This window comes from Notechis scutatus, chromosome 1, assembly GCF_049901735.1.
Source record: "Notechis scutatus isolate UNSWTSFEM ecotype Mainland chromosome 1, rNotScu1.2, whole genome shotgun sequence".
In the NCBI taxonomy this organism is placed as follows: Eukaryota; Metazoa; Chordata; class Lepidosauria; order Squamata; family Elapidae; genus Notechis; species Notechis scutatus.
This window is the reverse complement of record NC_142009.1, coordinates 127,028,204-127,054,274: the sequence shown is the minus strand read 5'-3', so window position 1 is coordinate 127,054,274 and position 26,071 is coordinate 127,028,204. Positions and strand designations below refer to the sequence as shown.

The 26,071-nt window shown below is 39.1% G+C and overlaps 1 protein-coding gene across 19 annotated transcripts in view; it reads right to left on the bottom strand.

Annotated features, from left to right (window-relative positions):
* The window catches only part of DST (dystonin), a 333,803-nt gene that overhangs the window by 236,910 nt on the left and 70,822 nt on the right, over window positions 1–26,071 (bottom strand). For all 19 annotated transcript variants that reach the window (XM_087945546.1, XM_087945452.1, XM_087945460.1 and 16 more), the window contains one exon: window positions 1,976–2,037. In XM_087945546.1, the coding sequence (XP_087801672.1) occupies window positions 1,976–2,037 (62 nt within the window). The remainder of the gene's footprint in view (window positions 1–1,975; window positions 2,038–26,071) is intronic.

The window sequence follows — 26,071 nt, the reverse complement described above, 5'->3', positions numbered from 1 at the left end:
TGTTTTTAACAAGATCAAGTAATAAAATATATGCGTGGGGAAAAATATTAATTTATCCATATAGATTTTGTGCCAAAAATGCAGGTGACTGTGCATGCTTAATACGTATAACTAATTTGATATAAATTTTATATTTATATATTGTATTATAACCCAAATTCAAAGTTATACCCTGTGAACAATTTACAAAACACCTGGCGTTAACTCTTTGACTGCTCTAATGAAATCTGTATTATTTTGTAACTTAGGACCCATCATAACTCACCAGCTGTAACTAAGGAAAGGGCATTCGGCAGCCTCCCTAGTCACATGATACAAATATGTAGTGCTGACAAAAAGGACTTTCTACTATGGAGACATATGGGGGGAAACTTCATACAAGAATTGTCAGGCCTCACAACACAGGTTAACTTTTTAGCATTCCTGAAAATCTTAAGAAATAAACTCACTTCAGACTCACTATTAAATACTCAACATTACACTTCGATGACTGAGGACACCAGATAAAACACATGGTGAGAGTTGAGCTGCAAGTCTAACTACTTTTGCTACATGTGGATATTATGTCTTAACTGAATCCCTGTTTGAGGGTCAGCCACAGTTCAGGCTTGTTGGCCCTTACAGGTAGTCCAGACCAGAAGCACAAAATATGAGGACTAGCATTATTTTTATTGTAAATTTACAGGAACAGAATCTTACAAGTCTGAAAGCTCCTCTTTTATTTTTATTTTCCAGAAAACTAGGGAAGGTGTCTTTTAAGGTGCCTCAAGGGATCATTTGCTTCTATGAACTTAAGCACCTTTGAAGAATCGTATTCCTGTTATAGAATACTATAACAGGAATAGGTACTCACTACTATAAACTCTTTAAAGAAGATGGGTGGTTTAGAAATGTGAAATACAAACAAACGAACACCGTGATCTTCCTGATTTTCCTGTCCACAGAGAAAAGAAATCTGGGAATGAGATCTCACTGAACAACAACAACAACAACACTACTGCTTGTTTCTGACACTGATTAAAAATGTTTACTGTGCGTGGTGGCTATTTATTTATCTTCAATATATTTTATACTCTTTTTTAAAAGGGCTTCTCCTGATTCAGATGTAACCCAGACACAAAGATAAATGTAGTCATCAGAATGACAACACTATGCTCTCCATCTGATATCCTCAGCTATTTCAAAAGAAGAATTACTGGAGATAACACTCTGCACTACTTTCTGATACAACTGTCAAGGGATGTTTGAAAAATATTCATCTAATGCTATCTGCTATGACTGGCACTGCAGACAGAAGCAAAATCATCAAAATGTCATTCTCCCCACAGATGTGATACAATAAGGTATCGTGATCGAAGGTACAGGTAGTCCTAAATCACAATTGATCTCAAAATTTCTGTTGCTAAATGAGACATTTGTTAAGTGAATTTTGTCCCTTTCTTGCCACAGTTCAGTGAATCACTGCCATTGTTAAGCCAGTGGCACAGTTGTTAAATGAACCTGGCTTCTCCATTGACTTTGCTTGAAAGGTTGCAGAAGGTGATCACATGACCCTGGGACACTGCGATTGTCATAAATATGAGCCAGTTTCCAAGCATCTGAATTTTGATCATGAGGATGCTCCAACAGCCATGTGAAAAATGGTCATAAGTTACTTTCTTCAATGCTGTTGTAACTTTGAACAGTCAACTGAATGAATTGTTGTAAATCGAGGACTACCAGTACTAACATGACATGGAATATTGAGTAATAATGAGTAATAATGCTCTGTAAAGAAAACCCATCAAATAAGATAATCAAGCTGGATGACCAGGCGTCTTCTAGAAAAACAGCTTCTTCCAGGAATGCCTGGAACTGGATTGCTATCATCATCTTGATATATTAAATAAATATTCCATTCCTTCCCAGACCACCTTGGTTAAAACATTACGACATCCAATGTACTGCAGACTTGAATGAATCTAAATATTCTGACCTTCAGGAGGTGCTGGTTTATCCATTTTGTGAATGTTTTCTTTTGTACTTTGTCCCGTTCATCTGAGAAGGAAAAAAGGAAAGAAAAACAAAATGTCAGCATTTCTAAAATTAGAAGCCAAAAATAATAATAGGAACAGTGGAAAATAAATTGCTTTCTTTGCTTCAAATAAACTGAGAAATAATTGCATATTTTCCATTATTAAACTTAAGGGAACTTCCATCCCTACCTACATCATCAAGATTTAGGGTATCAGCAGAGTACACTTTGCAATTTTTTAAATTCACTTTTATTTGAAATACCATTATCAGGTAATGAAACTGATTCGCCATCTTCTCAAACTTTGGGACTGACCCAAAGTACGTCTGTTTGTTGTCATCATTTGGAAACACCAGTGACACTCTTATCTAATACCCAGATGAAATCTCACTTTATGTGAGTATGTGCCACTCAATGGTCTTCAAAACATCCTGCTCCCAATATTTAAAAATTCCTCCCTGCTGCACTGTGTCTAAGAATGTGTACTGTGTTAAATGCATATCCTTCTCTCGTCTTGTAGAACCTTTCCCCTCCACAATTACATACAGAGAAATGTAAATAGTATCTTCTGAAATGGTATGAAACGAGAAATACAGTTTCATTGGGAAAAGGGAATTGATCACAATTGGGATTAAATCTTAAGAAAAAAATATTCATCCAATTTTTCCTTTTTCATACTTCTTGAAAAGTCTTAAGCCAGCCAAAGGACTTTTGGAGTCAAAGATTTCTGCAGATGGAGACCTGGGCAGGATAATTTTATGCCATTAATTTCCTCAACTAAGCCTGAAGATTGACTTTCCATTCTTTCCTATTTTCAGGAAAAGCACTTCAAAAAAGTATTGACAAGCAAAAAGACCAAAACTCATAACACAGAATATCCTTTAGAAAAATATTTCAACTTGAAGGTAAATGTGGATGACTATTTTGCAAAAATTTTCTACAATAAATTTATAAGCTGAGCAGATAAACATATAGTGCTTATATTGTCTGCCATCTGCAAAACAACAGAGTAACAGCAAATTATAAGGTTATAAGGTTCAAAGTGTTCATTAAAAAATTCTACTTCCTAGCTGAAATATGTTATGAAGATTTGATTTGAATAGAATTTCTAATATAATTTTCATAGGAAAATATCCAAATATGTAGCAAAAATATAAACTGGCTTTAACAAAAGAAAACATAAAGATATAGCTGAGGCAGAAATTTGAAATAAAGTAAAATACGTAATTCTAATAAAAACTTACAATATTTCCTCGCCTAAAGAGAAACACGTTGGAAAAATATTAAATGTAGCACAGGCATTTACTATTCCATACAAAACATCAGTTGTATTCCTTTTGTCTAAGCAGCCATCGCATCATTTTTGAGGAGGGAAAGTGGAAATTTTTTCAAAATTTAGAAAGATAATTGGAACTTTTTAATACTGATTAAAATTATATCTGCATGCATATAAGAAAAAAAGTAATCCTTATTTTTAAATAAAGATTACAAATAACCAAATTACTGCTACAAACTAGATATTTATTTGGTGTTTCACAACAAGACTACAGATAGTCCTCTCTTAATGACCACAGCTGAGCCCAGAATTTTTGTCATAAGTCACTGCAGTCATTAAGAACATCTTCACATGACCTGACCTGATTTTATGACTGTTTTCACTACTATAAAAGTGAGTAACAATTGTAAAGTGCATTGCCTGATCATTAAGGGAACCATGTGATTGTTAAATGAATCCATTTTTATGAATGGGAATTTTTTGCCGGAATCAAGGAAAAAATTCTGTAAACTAATATTTCCAAGTTATGATTATGTTTATAATTTATGATATTATAGGATTTGATTTATAATGTAACTTACCTAGAAGCATACCATATAATACAAGTTTTTGCATCAACGAATTTACAAACATTAATCAATGTTGGTGCTAGCTATGAAAAATTTCCAATTTATTTAATAAAGATATACAGATGCCAACAATCTCACTGAAAATAATTGTGGGTGGCATACAACAATCAAATAAAACCACAGTATAAAACAATCTTATAAAAACATAGACGATCATTATTTAAAAAAATAAATCATTTAAAAATTAGATGATATAAACCATAAACACAGAGAGAGATAACAGCTACCACATGTCACCTACATTAAGGGGGGCACCTAAAATGTTGCCAGTTTCCTGGGAGCCTGAAATCTAGGGACTTAACCAAGTTTTGAAGAACTTCCAGAACATTAAAAATTAATGGAGCTAATCTAAATTAGAGGTGCAGGGATATTCCATAAGATGAGTACCATAGTAGAGAAGGTCAAACATGTAGGTCACACACAGCTAGAATCCATAGCATGCCATCCCTGCTGGATCTAATAGGATGGGCTGATGTAATTGGGGAATATCAGTCCCACAAATAACCTGGTCTCAGGCCATGAAGGGTTTTAAAGGTTAAAAACCAGCACCTTGAATTGGACATGGAAACAAACTGATAACCAATGTAGTTCATGCAGTATACGTGTGACACGTGCTGTCCATGATGCAGCATTGTGCACTATATCTAGAAGATTTAGAGCAGGGGTCCCCAAACTTGGCAACTTTAAGACTTGTGGACTTCAATTCCCAGAATTCTCCATCCAGCTGACTGGGGAATTCTGGGAGTTGAAGTCCACAAGTCCACAAGTCTTACCTCTGATTTAGAGGTTATGCACAGTATCCCGCCATGAGTGTAAGTTTTTGGACTAGGCTTCATATCAAGGTTTCTGAACTGTTACAACTTCAAGATGTGCAAACTTCAGTTCCCCATAATTCCTCAGCCAGCATACTAGCTTAGGAATTCTAGGAGTTAAAGTCCATACATCTTAAATTTGCCATGGATGGGAAATATTAATTTCTATGAAGCCAAGTGGAGAATCAGACTACACTTTTCCACAGGCACACATTTAGTCCCTTAATTAGAATATAGTATCTTGTAGAATATAGTATCTTAGAAAACAATTTATAAACATTTTGGATTTCAAGATGAAACCTTGAAGTTGACAGTTTAAATCTTAAATTCTGACTACAGTACTTCAAGGTACACTGCAAAAATTTATGTAAAAAAAAAGAGGTAATACAATTCAGATTTAGAAAGCTGAACTCAACCCTGACCCGTCAAATGCATCCTGACCCAACAAGCCTATAGAACATCTGGTCTCCCCAAGTTTGGGACTTTCCCTTTATTATATATAGTATATGTCAAGGGTGTCCAACCTTTCACCTTCCCTGGGCCACATTAGAAGATGAAAATTTGGTTTGGGCCGCACATAAAATAAAATAACAGTAACGATACCTGATCATCCAAAAAAAACCATAGAAAACATAGTTAACATATTAAACTTACTTGGAAATGAAGTTAGTGAGATGTTTGACATTGTTTCTCAGCCACCAATGCATCCATATTTGCTTCGATGGAACGTTGCAATTCTCAGTGAGTGCTCAAGGTGCTCATCAGATATTTTGGTTCTAGTTTTATTTTTTGTGTGCTTCATCACTTTTGTGACGTGCTCACGCATACTCAGCACAGGCCGCAAGATGTGGCCTCTCGGAGCTAATATAATGGATGGGGCGGGTGAAGCGCGCTGGCGTCACCGTTGTGACGTGCCCCGGCCGCATTCCGGCCGCAAGCGCCGGCAGTGTAACTTGAAACTTTGGAATTTCTTAAAAAATAAAAAATTGCACTTGGCCGCATTATGAGCCGACCTGGGCCGCGGGTTGGACAAGCCTGGTATATGTGCTGTCCCAGCCAGTCTATGGGAATTGGATAGTTACTTAGGAATTATGAGCTGTCCCCTTAAGGGAATGCATCATGGTAAATATAGTTAAAAGGTATCCTGGGAAATGTAGTTCTTGTCACGTGGCCACATCTGTAATCCTGATTGGTCACTAAATTAACCCTCAATGGGTTGGGGGAGTTTTCCTCACTTTTGCCTGAACTCTCTAACTCATGGCAGCTGCTTTCTATCACTACGAGATGGGTTAGGAGATAACCATCTTTTACTACAAGGCAGATATTTGGTCATTAAAGAAGAACTTCATCACAAATGTGAGTTATGAGGATACCTGATGAACCAATAAATGTACTTTGTTATGGACATCTTGTTGAGTTTATCTATCTGCATCTGCACAGCTTAAAAATCCACTACTGTGCAGAAGACAGAAAAGTATAAGCAGGGATGTACTTTCCTTCAGCTTATATCCAAACATAAGAGAATGAGATCAGAAAATGACTATCTCAATACTATGTGTCATATGAATGGAATCCAGCAAACCACCTTCCTAAAAACCAGTTTTCTTCCAAGCCGGATTGTGTTTTGGAATCCTGCTTTCTATTCATATGATGGTTTGAAGAAAAATAATTTATATTTTGGTGCAATTGTTAACAAAGAAGTACAAGGTACGTAATAGGATGTTTTACAAAGTAGCTCTCTTCTAAGTGATAAAATGCCTAGAGACAGAAGGTTTTGTTCTTTGAAGACTATCCCAAAATTAGTTCCACAAACTGACTGTTAAACTGAATAATGTAATTTGTTTTAATGAATTTATTTAATTAATACATTTTATGGAATTTTGTAAAATCACTGTAACTCTTTAAGAGTTGGCAACATATACCTATCACAAATAAATAAATGGAGTATGCAAAACCACTTTGCTTTGCAGGCATTCTCAGAAGTGTTGCTTATACACACCCATGCGTGCAGAGAGACAACTGGGAAAGCCTTCCTAGCAAGTGCACTGAGCCTCCTGGTGACACAGCTGCGTAAGTGATGTGAAGCAGGGTGTCTTGCTTGTGCTACTGTATTTAATGAAGTTCTCTTTCTAAAGGTTTTAAGAGTAGTTCACCCAGGGGTGGGATTCCAAATTTTTAACAATCGGTTCTGTGGGCGTGGCTTAGGTGGTGGGCGTGGCTTGGTAGTCATGTGACTGGGTGGACATGGATTGGTGGTCGTGTTATTGGCTGGGGGTGGCCAACTCAATATCACTCACATCGAGGCACACATCTACTCACCTGGCCTCTCATGACTGTGGGGATGCTGCAACAGTCGTAAGTGTGAAAAATGGTCATAAGTCACTTTTTTCAGTGCCATTGCAACTTTGAATGGTCACTCCACACAAGCAAAGTACCAGCAAAGGAGGAGAAAAAAAACGCCAGAGAAGCTCCTGAGACAGGAAGCCTAGTCCTGCCAAGAATGTAATAAGGGTTAACTGTGAGGCAGTTTCTGTAAGCAACACCAGAATGTTTCCTTCCTGCCTTCCTTACAGGATTTGGCCAGTAATTTCTTCTAATAACCGGTTCTCCGAACTGCTTAGAATGTTAACCGGTTCTAGAGAATAGGTGCGAACTGGTAGAATCCCACCCCTGAGTTCACCACTAAGTGGTACAAAAATGCCTAATTATCCAGAGGAAGATAAGAACATAAGGGAAACGTAGTACATTAGTGCGGGCCTTGGTATTTGTGAATAATGGCACATTTTGTCATTGTGCCTGGATGCAGCCAGGACGATATATGGGTGATGATAGATATAATTAGTTAGGTGGGTCATCATCTACAATGATGATGATGATGATTGTCATCTCTTAGCAAGCCTAAAGACAGATTTTCTCCAGAGAGATCTGTCCCTAACCTGGACCTTCAAGTCTTCCAAAGGTGCACCCATCATCACTGTAACTGAGTCTCTATACCCCTTGTTATTGGTTGCCCTCTTTCTTTCCAATTTCCCAACTTTATAAACTTCTCAAGAGAGTTTATGTAATGTATCCAAAATATGATGATTCATACTGCACCTCGTCATTTGTCAGAATTTCAAGCTCACTCAAAAAGACAAAGAAAAAAAAATATCCCACTGATTCAAATAGGACTAATATAGATTATTCTAGTATGAAAACTATCTAAAACAGTATATCACGTAGCCACACAAGAAGTGTGTGTCTGGAATGAGGGACATTCACTATGATGAAAAGTCTAACTAAAGTAATACGACCACAAATATTTACCCTTTCCATTTTAACATGAGATCTTCTAAAATTACAGCCTAACCCCAACTCAAGCACTGGAGGCAACTGCCACCAACACAAATGGGGCTTACTTGGTAAATGCCAATAGGCAGCATGTGCCCTCTTAAAAATATAGTTCAGGCATTTACTCTTTGCCTCAGAAGTCATTCCTTGACCAAAAAACAAAAAAAAAAAAAAAAAACACATTTATTCCAATATTTTTCTGCAATGTAATTATGAATTGCAGTTTGCATGATTTTTTTGGGGAAAGTAGCCAGATAAGATCCCATTTTGTACTATCCCTATGTAGAGAAATCTAATTTTAAATGTGAGATCCCTTCCATATTCTGCCAGCCAGCAGTTGTCTACATATGAGACAGATATCATTGCTGTCCTAAGAGTTCTAGGACAGAAGCAGCCAAAATAGTCTCTACCTACTTCTTGTTCTTGCTCACAAACCTCCTCCATCTGGGTGCGTGACCATATTCCACTAGCTACTTAGCTATGTTTAATTAAACTATCCTTTACTCCAGGGGTGTCACTGGATTTCTTTGAGGGCCAGATCAGCATCGGTCCTTGAAGTTCTACTCCATGGGCCCGAGGGGGAGCGGGGGAAGCCGGGACAGATGCCTCCTGCAGCACCGTACCAGCCAAAACAGGTCATGGGGAGCCACACACGCCCCTCCATGCCTCATTTTCAGCCTCCATGGCCTCCTGCAGCACTCTCCCCGCTGAAAACGGGCTGTGCGTAGACCCCGCAAGGCCCCCATGCAGCCCATTTTTGTCCAGCAGAATGCTGCTGGAGCAGGGGAGGGCGAAAATGGGCCTTGTGGGGCACAGCCCATTTTTGTCCAGCAGAGTACTGCAGGAGGCCATGGAGGCATAAAACGGGCAGCATGGGGCTGCACGTGCCTCTCAGCAGCCCATTTTGGCCAGCAGAGACACTGCAGGATGATCCTTTGATATTTCCAGGCTGGCACCATGGGCCAGATTTAAGTACCCCTGTGGACCTTGAGTTTGACAGCCCTAATTTACTCCATTTAATTTTCTGGGTTTCCATGGACCATACATACATTAACTCAGCTTATAACATTCAAGGCAGAAATGTCGTTCATTAATTTGTGATTTATTAAATGAATCTAAACAACTAGGCTAACTTGGTAAACCATGATTAAATTAACCACTGATAAGCAAGTTTTGTGTACAAAGCTCATCTACTGCTTCTATACCACATACATAACCAATCACCTTCCTAAAACCAAATAGTTTTCCATATATTTTTCTATCAGAGAAGCCAGAAGCCAAAATGTCATTTGCAATCTATGAATATTATTTATTCGTTTAATTTTAGGTTGGTGGAGGGAAGAACCAGCCCCCAAAATTTGGTTTCTCGCATCACAGTACTACAATGGTAACACTGCAGTTAATGTGTATGGTTTCAGCTTTGTAATACAACATATTAATATGGAACAACTAGTTCATTGCCAATGAACGAAGGGGAAGATATTCTGAACAATTCCCTTTTGAAGCTGCTAACAAAGGTAATGCAGCCAAAGATAAATTACTTAACTAAGCTTTACCTCAGTAATAAAATATAGTGAACATTAATGCACAATCCATATATTAGCTCCCTATCAAAATACAATCCTGCTGGGAATATTTTATTTTAAAATAAAACTTATTTTAAAAGGCTGGATAATAGACAATTGGAAGGCTGCCCACTGAGTCTAATTTAGGAAAAGGTCTGATGAGGGAAAGTTCCAGCTGAATCATTGTGCATTATGGTTATAATCTCCAATGTGGGAGAAGGAATTCCAATGAAATGAACTGGATTGAAACAGCTGCAAAAGTGGCTAGAGGTATTAGCTCTGCATCAAATGTTTATTCTGAGTTTTATTTTTGCCTCTTGCTTTATAGAGCATAACAACTGCATTCAGCAGTGCCCTGGCAAGGAAAGAATAGCCATGAAAAAAAAACTGGCAGTTAATCTAACTTGCTTTTTTACTATTTCATTTTGGGCTAATGCCACTCTGTAAATGGCACAATTATTTCATGGACCAGTTCAACACTGAAACACAGCAACAGAAAGCACTGAATAATTTTATACAAATCTGTGCCAACCAATCAGACATTTTTTCAAAGTATCATGTGGTCAAACTGAAAGAGGAATGGATCTGTACTACTTGAATCCAATCTTTTTTGTGCTGGACTATAAGAACAGATAAGTATAATGTAATGCTTTTAAGAGAGATAGTTCATACTTGCAAACCACTCGTTTATTTCTTCCTCTCCTTTGTGAGAAGTTTGCAAAAGGCCAGCAGCTGCCTTGGCAGGGCAATCATCCTTAGCAGTGGAGGAAGACAACTGCGGAAGGTCAGCTCAGGGTGTAGGGGCAGTGGAGAGCACAGAGTGGGAGCAAAATGGCAGAGTCGTGAAGAAGATAGATGGGTTGGGTGAGTTGAAGCACACTGCTGAGGTCATAAATGGAAGTGGGCTGCCAAGTACCCAAATTCTGATCACACCACTGTAAAAGCCCTGCAACAGCCACTCATTTTGAGGATTGGTAATAACTACTGTTCATTCACTATTGTGGTAACTTTGAACGGTTGCTGAACAACACTAGTTAAGCGACGACTTCCTATTTAAGCAGGAGGGATTCTATAAGAAATAGAAAAAACAAGTTCATAATCTCAATTGGCTTTTACCATCTACATGTTTTTCAGAGATGTCATATAAATCTCCCTGAGGCAGCACCTTAACTAATTAGATTTTCTTTTTGGCAGAGAAAAAAATAACATTAGTTAGCAGAATATAAAAATGCAAAGGATTCCTGCTACAAACACAGCTTCTTTAACTACAGATTTAACAGTTATGTTGTTATCTTCTTTAAGATAATCTCCAACATTCACACAGATGCAAACATGACCAAGAATGCGACCAAGGAAGTATAACTCTTACGGTCCAAATCCAGACAGGAATCTTGAAAATAGATTCAACATAACGCTACACACAGAGTACTGGAAATATACTCTTATCTTTCAGGACTCTTTATTAATACAAATGGGCCTTCCCTTCAACCCATTCGTACAACTATTTGTTGTACTTTTGGACCTTATTTTAGGTTGCCTTCACAATGTGTTTAGTAAATGTATATATTCAGTTGAATATTATTTATGACTGTAACACCAGGGTTTTGTCCCGTAACAGTGAAATCAAATTATAGCAATTCTAGATTATAAAAACAAAATTATTTTCTGAAATGGGTAATTTTAAATTACCGTAGAACTTTTAGTATGGTATAATTATTATAGCTATAATTTTAAATTGCAATATTTTCTGCTTTTAAAATGTTTCCCCCCTATTAACAAGTCTTACCTCATGGCTTTTATGCAAATTACATTTCAATCTGGTTCCCAATGCCAAGATATATGTACTACTTCTTAAATCTGAGGTGTTCATTTTGATTATCATGGAAGGCACCAAATCTTGAAATTCTAAGTGGAAAATATGGTTTTAATGAAACCTGATTACTTTAAATAATATTTAAAAAGTATTTTGTTGCCCTGATCAAGCTTCATTATCTGGCAGTTGTTGACATTTCTTGTGTTTTCATCTTTATAAAAGACAAGTTCATTTTGTTTTGAATGTAGATTTTGTTCTGAATGTAGATAAATGTAGATAAAAAATAATAGTGGATGCAGACCAGTGGTGGTATTCTACTGGTTCAGCCCGGTTCAACCAAACCGGTAGTTCCAACGATCATCTGTGAGCGAACCGGTTCGCTCTGACAATCGGCTGCTGGGCCCTCCTACCCACCCCGGCTCTGCACTGACCTTTATTTCCTGCTTTTCAACCACAACTGCTTCACGTGGTACAGTGGATTGCCGTGTGTCAGCTGTTGAAGACACACGGAGTGCAGGAGGAGGTTAGTAGCAAACCCTCTGCATGTGTGCAAAGTGCGCCCACCAAGCCACACCCAAAGAACCATTGGGAAAAAATTTTGAAACCCACCACTGATGCAGACTGGTAGTATATATTACCTTGCACTCCACATATCAGTATTAAGTAAATCAGGTGATTTGCCGAACAAGTTCTATTTCCTTGTGTACAAAATTACTTTTCAGTATCATTCCTATAGGAGTTTCTGAAAGGGATGATGCTAATAGTTTTATTAATTAATAGTAACTATTTGATTAAATACAGTGCAAATCATAAGTTTAGGTAGCAAAAAACAAGGAAATAACACTGCTGAAAATACCATGTTACCAAACTATATAATAAACTGACTTGTGAGGACTTTAGCTGTTTTCCGTTTTCCTTAATTTTCTACCTCAGAACATAGAAAGACAAAAATTGTGGTCCTGAGAGAACAATTAAACTATCTAGGTTACATAAATAAGCCAAAAAATCCAATGCTACTATATTTATAAGGTACATCAGCTGATGTTTACCTCAGAGATACACATTTTATTATTCCTACTGCACTTAGCTCTAACCGATACACTGCCATCTTTTGTTTGCAGTCCGAAGAGGAACAATCAAAAGATTCAACTCCATGTCACAGAAATGTGGGGAAAAAAATAAAAGGCTTTCTGAATGCCAAAGGGAGACAAAGAGTATATATAATCTTAAATGTGGTAGTCTAAACCCAGGCTAAATTAAATCCCATCTATGTTTGTTTACACCAAGAACATTTTTCTCTAATACCCCTATGAACTGACTCTGCCTAGCAAAATATAGTTGACTAAAGCAGGACTTTTGATAGCTAATATTGGCTAAATTGTGCTCTGCTCTCACACAAGCAAGCACAGTCTTCTTTTTTTTCCCCCTCCTTTCCTTCCCTTTTCCCTTTCCTTTCATGCCACTGAGTTAGTTTTTCAATCCTGGCTACTATTGTCAGAATGAGTCCCTGCAGTTTTCTTGGCAAAAATTTTCAGAAGTGGTTTCCTCTTATCTCCCTTCCTAGGGCTGAGAAAGAATGACTGGCCCAAGGTCACCCAGCTGGCTTCATGCTACAGGCAGGACAAGAACTAATACAGAACTATTAACAACTACAAAAATTGTTTTCTATTCCTAATTTTTTAAAATCAGCAATTACTTTACTATTCAACTTTGGTCTAGAATTCTACTACTTTTCAGATTAAAAAAAAACAGAATATTACAACTGATGTATCAAGATTCCAATCCGTTTTCCATTTTTTTTCAAATAATTACTGAATAACCAATGCACTATAGCAAATGCCATACATTGTTGAGCTCCGCAATTTAAATGAACAGCAACTGACCAATAAACTATATAGGTAGCCCTCGACTTATGACCACAACTGAGCCCAAAATTTTTGTTGTTAAGTGAGATTTTGTTAAGTGAGTTTTACTCCATTTTACAACATTTTCCATCAGAGTTGTTAAGTGAATCATTGCAGTTGTTAAGTTAGTAACCTGGTTGCTAAGTGAATCTGGCTTGCCCATCCATGACCCTGGCCTTATCAGAAGATCGCAAAAGGTGATTACATGACCCTGGGACACAGCAATCGTCATAAATATAAACCAGAATTTTGATCATGTGACCATGGGGATGCTGCAAAAGTCATTACTGTGAAAAATGGTCATAAGTCACATTTTTCAGTGCCATTGTTGTGGCCCGCTGGTGGCTGGCGGAACTGGCGGCAGAGTCAGACAGTAGTGAAGAGGTTGGGGAGGAACCCGGGCCATTCCTGGAGGCTGAGGAAGGCTCGGATGAGGGCTCTGCGTGAGAGGCAGAGATGGGGCCAGGGCAGGCTGGCAGTCATCAGCTGCCTTCAGGCTCAGACAGCAGTGAGGCGGGGGAGCTTCTGGAACCAGTTCTCAGCCTGCACATGTGCAGAGCTGCCAAAAGGAGGACACAATTAAGAACTCAGGATCCATGTGGATGATGAATGGTCCCTCCCATCAGGATTAAAAGAGAAGCAAAAGGGGAGGGGGCTTTTGCAGGAAACAACTCACTTGTTCGTTCGTGTGTTCCAGCCTTGTGAAGACTTGTCTGTATAAGCCAGCCCTTTCCTTCCAGCACTGAGTGTGGAAATATTTTCTGGGCAGCTTTCCAGGATTGATAAATGTCTGAGCTCATTAGTATACCTTTGCAAGACTGTTTGCCAAGCCTTTGGCTGACTGTAAATGAAATAAATTCACATTAATGTAATAAAAGAGCTTTTTGCTGGGACTCAGAATTGACAGTGCTTTTTGGGGAGGCCTAGGACAGAACAGCCATTATAACTTTAGTCACTAAATGAACTGTTGTAAGTCAAGGACTACCTGTACCAAAGTCAATATTTAATGTCATCTCTGTACAGCAAAAAAAATCATCAGAAGACTTAGGATAAGGCTATTATCTTTATTCCTATATTAAGTCATCAAATAATGAGATCAATTTAAGAAGTCACTGCAGCCATGACTATTTGGCCAGTTTGAATTTCACAAAAAATATTTTGTGACCCCCCCCCCCCATATTTAAACATCTTAAAAGAATAAAAAATGAACCAGTACTACATTGCGCTGTCCCAATTAGCCCTTCCAAACTGTGTACATTCCTATTAAGTTGGTGATTAAAACTCCTTTACCATTTTATTTTTATATTTGATAAAATATGAATTTTGGCTTCACCTGAGGTGGGTCTTACATTTTGATTCTTGGCATGTTTATGATGATCATTCCAGAATTATTCAAGGTAGCTCTGGTAAAAAGACTTTTTCTTCTCCCATATATATAAATATCTGATTCTGTGCATTAAGCAACATCAACTAAAAATGGTTTCCATAGTTGGTGGTAGGGATAACTCAACATCTACATGTTGCAGTCTTCCATCCCCACCTTCATGAAATTCTGATTCATACAAGTTCAAAGTAAACAGGACATTTGCAGGAATTGTTCCTTTTCCTAGGTGTCAACACTAGACTTAATAATGGCTGGGTGATCAAGTGTCTAGAATTTTTGCCATGCTCGCTCCTCTTCCTCCTTCTGTTCTTATCACTCAAATCACATTTATTCATGTGGGCTTAAGAAAAATCTTGATGAAAATGTCTTCCCACTGAAAGTATTGCAAAATTCCCATGAGCTCCATTGGGAACCTAAGTAAAATAGACAAAAGCCACAAGGAATTTTCTTTAGCTCAGTAATCCACACCAAATGCAATACTGATCTATTTTTAAGCACATTTTAAAACTATTTCTGTGCCTGATAGGAACAAATAAAAATATTTAACAAGCATGGTATTTATTGGCATTGATATGCTAATGTAACTTTGTACACAAGCGATCTTCAATAATATTGTTCTACTGTTCTCAAGCTATTTTTCAACATGGGTTATTGACCAAAATTCTTATAACATAATTTATTAAAATTAGAGGTTCAGTCTGATTATCAACATACAATTACAAAATAAGACCGAAATTCACAAAAAATGGCAGAACTCTATGATGAGATTCCTTAGTTAAGATGCAATTAACTTCTCTTTATGTCTAAAGTTGAACATGCTGTGCATCTATCAAATAATCCAGAAACAGGGAAAGTTGACATTGTAATATGACACAAAGTAGGTTGCATATATTAAGCACGTCTTTACAATATTTCTGCTGTCACTATTATGTGCAAAATTAAAATAAGATAAAATTAGCGGCAATATTTAAATAAATATTAATATATAAGAAATTACACGTCATGCTAAACCATTATTTATTTATAGTTTACCTACTAAGTTATGGTTAAGCCATTAGTTATACTCAGGCAGATGGGTAAGCTAAAACCTAACATACTGACTTGCGGCTCAGTGCATCATATGAATATAGCCACTGAAAGTGGCAAAACTATTTTTTTTCTCAGTGGGATGGTATAGTTGTAGCACAGATACACCCAGCTTAATGATGAACCCAGAATACCCATGATGAAGTTGTGTTCCTTAAAAAAAGATATGCTTCCTGGAACATTTTCAGATGTGAACTGTACGGCTATGTTTGTATTTCTACTAAAACAGATATGACCAAGATGGAGAAAATCTTGCAATTAAAATGGCTGCCTAAATCAGCCCATGATGATGCAATTAATATTCTGTAAATATGAACTGTTATAATAGCTAAACATTTTACACTGCAATCCCATTATTACCATAACTGGTAAACATATAAACGTTTTAGGGGAAAAGCAGGAAAGACTGCTAGAAGCACAAAAAGCATAAGGTCATCTTCCTCAGCTATTAAGAGATAAATCTAACCATCTCCCAAAAGCATTTGAAGGAATTTATGCAACATATTTTTGTACAAGGCGGATATTCCTGGTTTTTCTGGGCCATGTGGTTCCTGAAGATACGATGGATATCTTCTTTAGGAATCCCACACATGACAGCTGCACAAAGTCAACTTATGTTAGCCTTAAACAGCATTCCAGGCTGCAGTTCAAATATTGACAACTAATATTAATACTGTAGCTATAACCAACAATTAGGATACTGTTAATTTTTTAAACTGCAGCAATCTTGAAAAGATAAAATTACAAGCCTGTTTCTCCATTTTTAAATTATGTTAAACTAGCAAAGCATAATGTTTAGTGTAGATGTACTAATTATCTTTTAAGAAAATGCCTTAAAATATTAAGAATGTTTCCACGCATATTCATTAACTGACCCTCACTTCTCTCTCTCTCTCTCATTTCCGAGGCCACTTACAATAAAATATTAACTTAAGGCCAAACCAATAACTATGCTTGTCTATCATGTTAATCTACTTGAATTCTTTGAATATTTTTAACATGTTTATTTAATAAATTATCGCAAAGCTCAAGTTTGAAATAAATTTAAATGACATTTTTAGGAACTTTCATCTACAGTCATTCTTCCGTATGTTGATTAGTGTATGCACAAATCTTTCCCAATATGGTGCCCTCCAGATTACAAAATGGATGTCAAGTAGCTGCTATAGTCCTAACACCTTGGAGAATAATTGGTTGGAAAACACTATTCAGTGCATTTCTATCTTTTTTATGTATATGATTTTTACTGAAGAATTTTTTTAACAAAATAAAAACATCCCAATCTTGAAAATAAACAAAATTAGTGAAGAAAGAAAATAGAAAAAAGATAGCAAAGAAGCCACTTCCAATCTTTAAGACAGCAATTATTAATGCATTTATATTTTATCCTCTCTCTTTAAGATTACATTATAATTCCCTTCTACCATAAGATACTCTTCTGTGCATTTGTATTTTATCTCTTTTGGCGTTCCTTGGACGTTCAGGGCCATTTATACTGATTTATTTGTACTCTGGAGTCTTACTCTGTCTGGCAGGCACTTAACACAGCTAAACAAAAACTGGAAAAGAAAGATTATAAAAATTAGAAATAGATGAAAGTATTACAATAACTGAAGTAGTCTAAAAAACTTATCTAACCGTGCAAAACAGATTAATCTTTTCAGATTTCCTAAATGCTGAGAGAGTGAGAGCTGAACAATTCCCCAAGAAATGTATTCCATAGCCTAGGAACATCATTAAAGAAGGCCCCACTCCCACATACCACAAAAGGAAGCTTCTGATAGTAGAAACATATTCAGAAGAGCCTCCCCTGAAGCTCCTAACAACTGGACAAGTAAAAAGCAGGAGATGCAATCCATTGGTAAGGCCCTAAGCCACAGAGCCTTTAAAGGTCACTAAAGCCACAGAGCCTTTAAAGGGCAATACCAACTGGTTAAATTCTGCCCAACAGGCAATCAATTATCAATGCCCAACTTTCAACAGAGGCATCATATGATCCTCCTATCTTGCAAACGTTAACAGCTCAGCTGCCAGAATTTGCATCAACGGCGTTTCCAGATACTTTTCAAGGGTAGCACACTGCTGCTTTAATACAGGAAGGAATGTTTGATTAGACCGAGCAATCATCCTGTGTTTCAAGTACTGTACCAGGGAATGCCTATATATTCTCTCTCAAAACAAAGTGCAATTTTAGTCTCAAACATGGGATGTTTCAACAATGTTTAGTCTCAATGATGTAGTTATCTCTTGATTAATCCTCACTTTATGTGCATTACTTAAGGCTACTATGTCAATCTGCAAAACTGGACCTCCCCTAGTTAAATGGTGAATCTCAACCAACCTGACAGAAATTTTAAAATTTATCATTGGTTGTCATTCCAGAGAGGAATCCCAAACAAGATACCATGGTGACTTTTAAAGAATTGTGACATGCCAGGAGGTACTGGATCCTGACTGATAGCTCTTGGAAAGTAACTGCTAATATAAAGAAAACAAGAGTCAACAGCTGGAAGGAGGTAACAGCTGTTGATTATTAACATCAGCAGCGCCACTTAAGGTCACACTCAGGCAATCAGCAGTTTTGCACCCATGCTAGAATACAGTCAGTCCTTGACTTAGAACAGTTCATTTAATGACCTTTGGAAGTTACAACCTGAAAAAAGTGATTTATGACAATTTGCCACTTACAACTCTTGCAGCATCCCCCCCGTCACGTGATCAAAACTCAGACACTGGCCAACCGGCTCATATTTATGATGGTTGTAATGTCTCAAGGTCACGTGATCATTGTTTGTGACATTCTGACAAGCGGTGTCAATGGAGAAGTCAGATTCACTTAACAACCATGCTGCTAATCACTGCGGTGATTCCCTTAAAAACTTTGGCAAGAAAGGTCGTAAAATTCATTTCACAATCATCTTGCTTAGCAACATAAATTTTGGGCTCAATTGTGGTTGTATGCCGAGGACTGCCTGTCATAATACCTGTTGAAAATAGAAATGCCGAATCAATGTTCCTGAAAAGGAGTTGAGTTTTTGTAAGCCCCAACTACAGCTCCAAAATAGTTTTATATTATTGCAAATAACATTGCTAGCAAACCTAAGCAGCAATGCATAGTGGGGGTTTTTTCCTTCAGAAGCTGTTGAAATTGAAATGAGCTAATCCAATTTTGAACCAAGAATATGCAAATAGCTATGGAGTTTAGAAATGAGTTTTAAAAATATTTTTCATTGCTTACCATTAAGCGTAAAATATGTTGTAAATAAAATGAGAACACAGGAAACGTTCTCTTCTCAATACAGCTGATCTCTCTCTCTCTCTCTCTCTCTCTCTCTCTCACACACACACACACACACACACACACCAAAAACCCGGACACTGAAAAAGGCTGCCAAGGAACAGTATATTCAATGCCTTCTCTTTAATCGAGAAACAAGGAATTCCTTAGAATCTTTTTTTTTCCCCAAGTGGCCCTCTTTAAAAAAAAAAAATGGAGGGTAACACTTTCATTCAAAAAGTCTTCCAGTATCTGGAGTCGCTCAGACATATTGAAGTGAGGCAGGAGAGTAAGTGAAATTTGAAATGATCCAAGCTCATAAAAGAAATGACTTGCCAGTGAGTAAAATGCACAGTTGGGACTATAAAGTGCACAAGATCAATATACGTAGAAACCATAGATCATTAATGATCTTGATGTTGCATACTTCTTAACAACTTTATTAAATGGAATTAGTCTTTTTTACTGTTCAGAAGATGCAGTCTATTCCAGCTTTCATCTGATTCCCAAATGTACGGCAGTTCTTCCTCTCCTGAGCAGAGATCAAAAGAGGATGCAGCCAGCTAGAAGATGAAACAGCCAATTCTTTCTCAAGTACAACTGTTAAGCTCTATTTTTGGCATAGAATATTATGGCCCAAATCAACTATTCCAGAAAACGAAGATGTTTGATCATAGTGTTATTTCCCAAAAGATTAAGAAAAAGCCCATTCATGTACAAAAAAGTACTAAGAAGGAATATAACTGCACCGTTACAGCAAAATGTAATGAAAATGCATTTTTATTACATTATGAAATGTCATTTTTTTAAAGTTATAAAAAAGCTCTTGATATATCTTTTGTCTAGAAAATTCAATTCTTCTTTTGCCAAGCCTTATTTCAGGAATCACCAAATCCATCAGCAGCTGTCAACAAAACTAAAGCCTGATTCTTTGTATGAAATTATATTTTAATTAAGTAGCTTAACATACATCTGGGCTTCCCCCCCCCCCAATTACATCAGTTTGCTGATTAACCAAATGTAAACTGTTTTAGCATTCCTTTGTAGAAAGGAATCTATGTCATTTTCTATTGAAATAATCAGGTTGCATTAAATCTTGTAATTGTTGAAAATACCACCATTATGAAAACAGCTATTGATCAAGGGATTCTATGCAGCTTTCATTACTGCACATTGGATTGGGCATAAATCAGTCATTGGAGATGGAATGTATGACAAAAATTTCCCAGTCACCCTGAAATGTTCTTCAAGACAGACCCAGATTTCTTCGAAAAGTACTAAATGAACTTATTTCTGCATGCAAGCAGCTTTCCTATATTCAGGATAAATAGATCTGGCCCACGGGGCTGCCCTGGAAACAGTGAAGGACCGGCCCGTGGTACCTCTGTCAGAGAAAATGGGCGTTGGTAGAAGTTACCGTGAACTATCTATGCTGCAAGAGAGCCCAGGATGGGTTGACTCCTTCCTATGACATCATAGCTGAGTCTGTACTTAAAAGCCAGCCCCCAGGAGAGACCCCAGCTTTGGCGAAGATACTTGACAGACTGAAAGGTGTCTCTGAAAGCCCAAAATAAATACAGAAATATGTCTTACCCTCTCCGGACGAATCAAGGGAGGGGCTGGGCTCTCTCGCAGCATAGAGAGGAAGGGCGTTCACGGTAACTTCTACCAATGCCCATTCTCCTCCATGCTGCATCGAGAGCCCAGGATGGGACCTACCAAAGCTTGCATGTCCACGGGCGGGTCCTCCTCTGGCTCATCACACCGACTGTGGAACCACTCGTTGAAGCACCCGTCTGCCGAAGGCTGCAGTCGCCGAGGCAAAGGCATCCAGACGGTATTATCTGATGAAAGGAGACAGAGATGTCCACGTGGCCGTACGACAGATCTCCTCCAAGGGTGCTTGGGTCGCCCAGGCAGCCGAAGTGGCTGCGTTTCTGGTAGAGTGTGCCGTCAGACCTCGGGGAACCGGAAGGGCCACAGCTTTGTAGGCCTGCTCAATGCAAGACCTGACCCACCTGCTAATAGTAGAAGAGGCCTTGTGCCCCAAGTGAGAAGGGAAAAAGGAAATAAACATGGCTTCCGACTTCCTGAAGGAGGAAGTGTGCTTAATGTATATTCTAAGAGCCCTTCTTACGTCTAGTGTGTGCCACTGCTGCTCTAAGTCATGGTGTGGGAGAGGACAGAAGTCAGGCAAAACAATGTCCTGGGACCTGTGAAACCAGGTGTTAACCTTCGGAATAAATGAGGGGTCCAGACGAAGAACAACCCTATCATCATGAAAGGAACAGAGGTCCTGTCTGATGGAAAGAACAGCAAGCTCGGAAATCCTCCTGGCAGAAGTGATGGCAACAAGGAACACTACCTTCAGAGTCAGGAAACGGAGAGACACTGTTCTAAGGGGTTCAAAGGGGGGCTTTGTAAGGGCACTAAGAACCAAATGAAAGTCCCAGGAAGGATACCTGTGAATCACCAGAGAGTGCAGGTTGGAAGCCCCTTTCAAAAACCTCCCGACTGAAGTGTGATGGGATAAGGAAGGAAGCGAACCCCATGAAAGGACTGAGGAGAGGGCCGCAACCTGCCTGCGTAAGGTGTTGGGGGCCAAACCTTTCTCCAGCCCATGCTGAAGGAAGCTAAGAACTTCTACCAACTGGGCTGAAGCAGGAGAAAGACCCTCCCTGAGGTACCATCGGGAAAAAGCCTTCCAGGTGGCATCACAGATGCGCCTTGTAGAAGGTTTGCCAGAAGCCAGGATAGTGAGGATGACCACTTCTGGAAGATCAGCCTCCTCTAGCCGCTGCTGCTCAAGTGCCACACGGTCAGCTTGAACCACTGGGGCTCTGGGTGGAGCAGGGCCCCCTGGTGAAGGGAGATTAGATGGGAAGGGATCCTCCAAGGAGAAGCCACCTATAGGTTGACCAGGTCCGCAAACCAGGGCCTCCTTGGCCAACAGGGTGCCAGGAGGATCAGCTCTGCACGTTCTTCCAACATCTTCCGAATTATGTCGCTGCAATAATCTTATTAAGATCTTGGTGAGACCGAAGGTCAGAAGCAGGCAATCTGTTCTGGAGTTGGTGCAGATATGGATGCTCTGGTGAAGAAGGATGCTGCTGTTGAAGCCCGAACAGCCCAAGCAGCAGCCTGGTGATTGCGCTTGAGGGTCTGTTCGGAATGTTTATCATCTGGTTTCAGGATATCTTCTGGCTCCGTGTGAGTGCCACAAGATGAGAATGAGGCCAGAACCGGAAAGTCAACAGAAGGCACTGCCAGGGCACTGTCCAGAGCTGCGCTGACATTGTAGAAATGCTTATCTAGAGAAGATGGGCAAGGACCTGCCGAAGGAGAAGCGCACTGTTCCTTGACCATGTCCAGGAATAAAATGGGAGAAGGCAAAACCTCTGCATGCACTACAGGCTTGGAGAAAAGTGAATCCCCTTGGCTAGAGGGATTTCCTTGTGGCTCGGGAGCCACTTCCTCTGGCGACAGTTTGGCAGTGACCAAGGCCTTGCTGAGTAATGGCCTGAAGAGAGAAGGATTGAAGACCAATGCAGAGGATGTCTGCTCTGGGCGAGAATCCTCTTCCTCTGAAAGATTTTGGTCAAAAATCTCACCCTCTTCACACTCTGAATGAGAGGAGTAACTGTGTTCAGATGGTGAAGGCCTTCCTTCCTCATCAACCTCCTCCTATTCTGGTAGAGAAGAATGGACCCTGAGGTCCTGAGGCCTGTGTAAATCAGGATGATGAGGCAAGGAACTTATAGATTGAGAAGGCCCTGAACCCTTTCCAGAGGTTGAAGAATTTGCTTGAAGCCTTCAGCCAATCCCTGCATAATGGCTGATGAGACAACATCTTGGATATCCCTTGGTCTATGCTCAAAGGTAGAGGCAGAAGGCCCGCTGCTGTGGGAGTGAAGGTGGCTTCAGGCCTAGATTGAGGAGAGGTTCGAGGCCTGGAAGGAGGGGGAGGAGCATAGGGCCCAGAAGCCTGTTGGAAATAAGGCCTAGATCTGCTGAAATCCTGAGGATCTGACTGTACAGCAAGAGCCTCCGGAGACCAGGATGGAGGATGGAAAGGCTGATAGATAACGTCTCCTCCCCTGGGAGGGCTTGGTTGGGGCCCACGAGTATCACCTGAAACATGCTGTAGTTGCACTCCCTTCTGTTGCATAGTTCTGTTGAACTGCCTCTCTAGGGCTGCATGTCTGCACTTCTCTGCCCTCAATTCAGCCTGAGTTGCTTTCTTAGGGTCTAGAGCCTTAGCTTTGATTTTAGCAGCCACCTCCCTCTGGACTGATTGGGTGCGTTGCCTACGTCTTTTTCTCCTATTGGGCTTAAGAGACTGTTCCACTGGGGGGGGAGCTCTGCCAGAGTCTTATCTTGCTCCATTTGTAAAATAAAGGCTCTTGTGTTGGAAAGAAGCTGTATAGAATTTTTTCTATTAAGCCCCTTAGGGTATAAATGGCCCCCGAGCTTACAAAATGGCCGTTCACCTCGTGGTGGAAGGCTTGAATCCAAGATGGCCACTGACTACAGGAAAACAGGCTCCAAGATTGAAGAATCGCTCCTTAGGCTATACAGAGCCCCGAGTGAAGTCAGCAAGGGAAAAACACAGCAACCAGCTACATGATCAGCTGGCTTGAGCTCTTATCAATTTGCCGATCGTGTTTACGATCTGGGGGAGGTCTGCAGACGCTGCCCAGCTTGCCTGCAGAGCTCTGTGATGCTGCTCCCAACGTTGCAGTGGTCTCTTGAAAGAGCAGCTGCCCAGATCCCTGGGAGCTGCTTGAAAAGAGCAAAAAAGCACTGAAGATCTCTGGTGATTGCTATCTAACAGAACGCTTTCAGAGAGGAGTCAAAAGCTGGGGTCTCTCCCGGGGGTTGGCTTTTATATCTTAGTACAGACTCAGCTATGACGTCATAGGAAGGAGTCAACCCATCCTGGGCTCTCGATGCAGCATGGAGGAAAACGGAGCTCAGGAGCCTGTTTTCTCTGGCAAAGTGCTCGGGCGCCCCCAACATGAGTGACGTCAAGCTGGCCACACCCACCCTGGCCACACCCATCCCAACCTCCTAGGTCAAACACAACCCTGATGTGGCCCTCAATGAAAGCAAGTTTGACACCCCTGGTCTAAACTGATAAAATTGAGCATCTCCTGTTCAATGTCTTTGTTTCCTGACAGTTTTCACCCCAGGTGCACCTTGATTTCCTAATATAGTAGCTTCCATTACATGTAAAATAACTACAACATTGTAAAATACCTACAACAAAATAACATTTTCAATAATAATTCCAGTACTTCCTCACATTGCAAGGGGCAACACACAGTCAGCTTTTTAAGGGTTAAAAAAGCTAACCAATGGTTAATGCTGGATAGATTACTAGAAAATACCGGTGCTCAATGTTAGACCAGGAAGCATCCTGCAGGAAAGCAGCACCAATCCCCATTGCCTGGCAACAACTGCCTGTAACCCCCGTGAAATAATCAGGAGCTGAATTCAATATCCACACTACTTTTTGCTTCCCATTGACAGTCCTGCATTTTACAGCTCCCCATCTCCCTTCCCCTATTAGCTACCATATATCTGCTGGCATAATGTAACTATTTCTATTCATAATAATTATCCTTTTCAATATGATTTTAAAAAAATCAGTAAGATCAATCTAAGAATTTGGCTTTTCTAGAGTAGCAGAGGACAAAGTTGATTCTATATTGCCAAAGTCAGCATCAGAAGAGTCTGACACCCCCTCCCCCATTTGCATCCATTACATTAGATAACCATAGATGGATACATTTCCCATATGCAGACTGTACTTTTACCTATCTGCAACTTAAAATCCCCTTGAAAAATCATTGTCCAGATAATTCATCTGCCTAAAATCCCCTCCGGCATATTCCATCCCTTTCATCTTAAATGGAGCATGACATCAAATGCATGGGTAGCTTTCTATATATTATTATTAAAGCTGAAACAAGACTCCGTTGCATGTTCTCTTTCAGCACTGTTTAATAGCTTAGGACATCTGTTGCAGGAAGGAGTTAAACAGAGCTGATTTCCCAGAAACCAATTTGTAAACCATTCTGTCCCCACTTTGGTTTTACGGTCTGCTGTGCTAATGTATTTTTCAGTCATTATGAGGGAAGACTACGGAGAACTGGGACAGAGGAGATTTGGAACACCTTACTTTCTAAATCCATTCCACAAAATGACTTTTATATAGTACTATCAAAACAACAGTAGAAGCTGTCACTCAACAGCTCCAGTATGAGGCTTTCAAACTTCATATTACTATCCCAATGTTGATGGAAAATATAGAAGCCTTTAGCAAAATAGCAGGATACTCTATCCAGAGAATTTGTTGTGAATAAATTACCCATCCATTTAAGGAATATCAATTTCGCATTTGTACCGAACCTATTAAATATTTAGATGTCTATATGACAAAGAATATAGAAACATGTATTATAAATGCACTATATAGATTTCTTTAAAAATCGATACGATGTGACTCATTCAATTTCACCCCTCTGAGGAAAAGTAAAAGCTTTCAAAAATGAGTGTTATTCCCAGATTAATCTATATTATGAAAGAAATTCCAGTTTATATATCTTGAAAACATTTTCAAAAAATGTAAATCTTTATTAAAAAATTTATCTGGAGTTCAATTTTGAAAATAAATTCATACAAAATATAATGATTGGTGTTAATTTTCCAATTTGGGCAACTTGGAAAATGCAGATATAACACCCTTGCCTTGGATGGATAGTATTAGGATCTAAATATTCTGAACTGTGGTACCTCTCAAAACAATTGTGTTAGTTAGAAAATTATAGAATCTAATAAAAAAGAGTTGATCCTTTTTTCCATGCCAAATTGACAATTTTAAAAATTGTGAGAAAGGGCGCTTCCGGTTTGAAGTCTCTTCGGCGACAGACAGAAATCCGCGATCGTGCACGGTTTCGGTCTGGACTCACCTCTGGA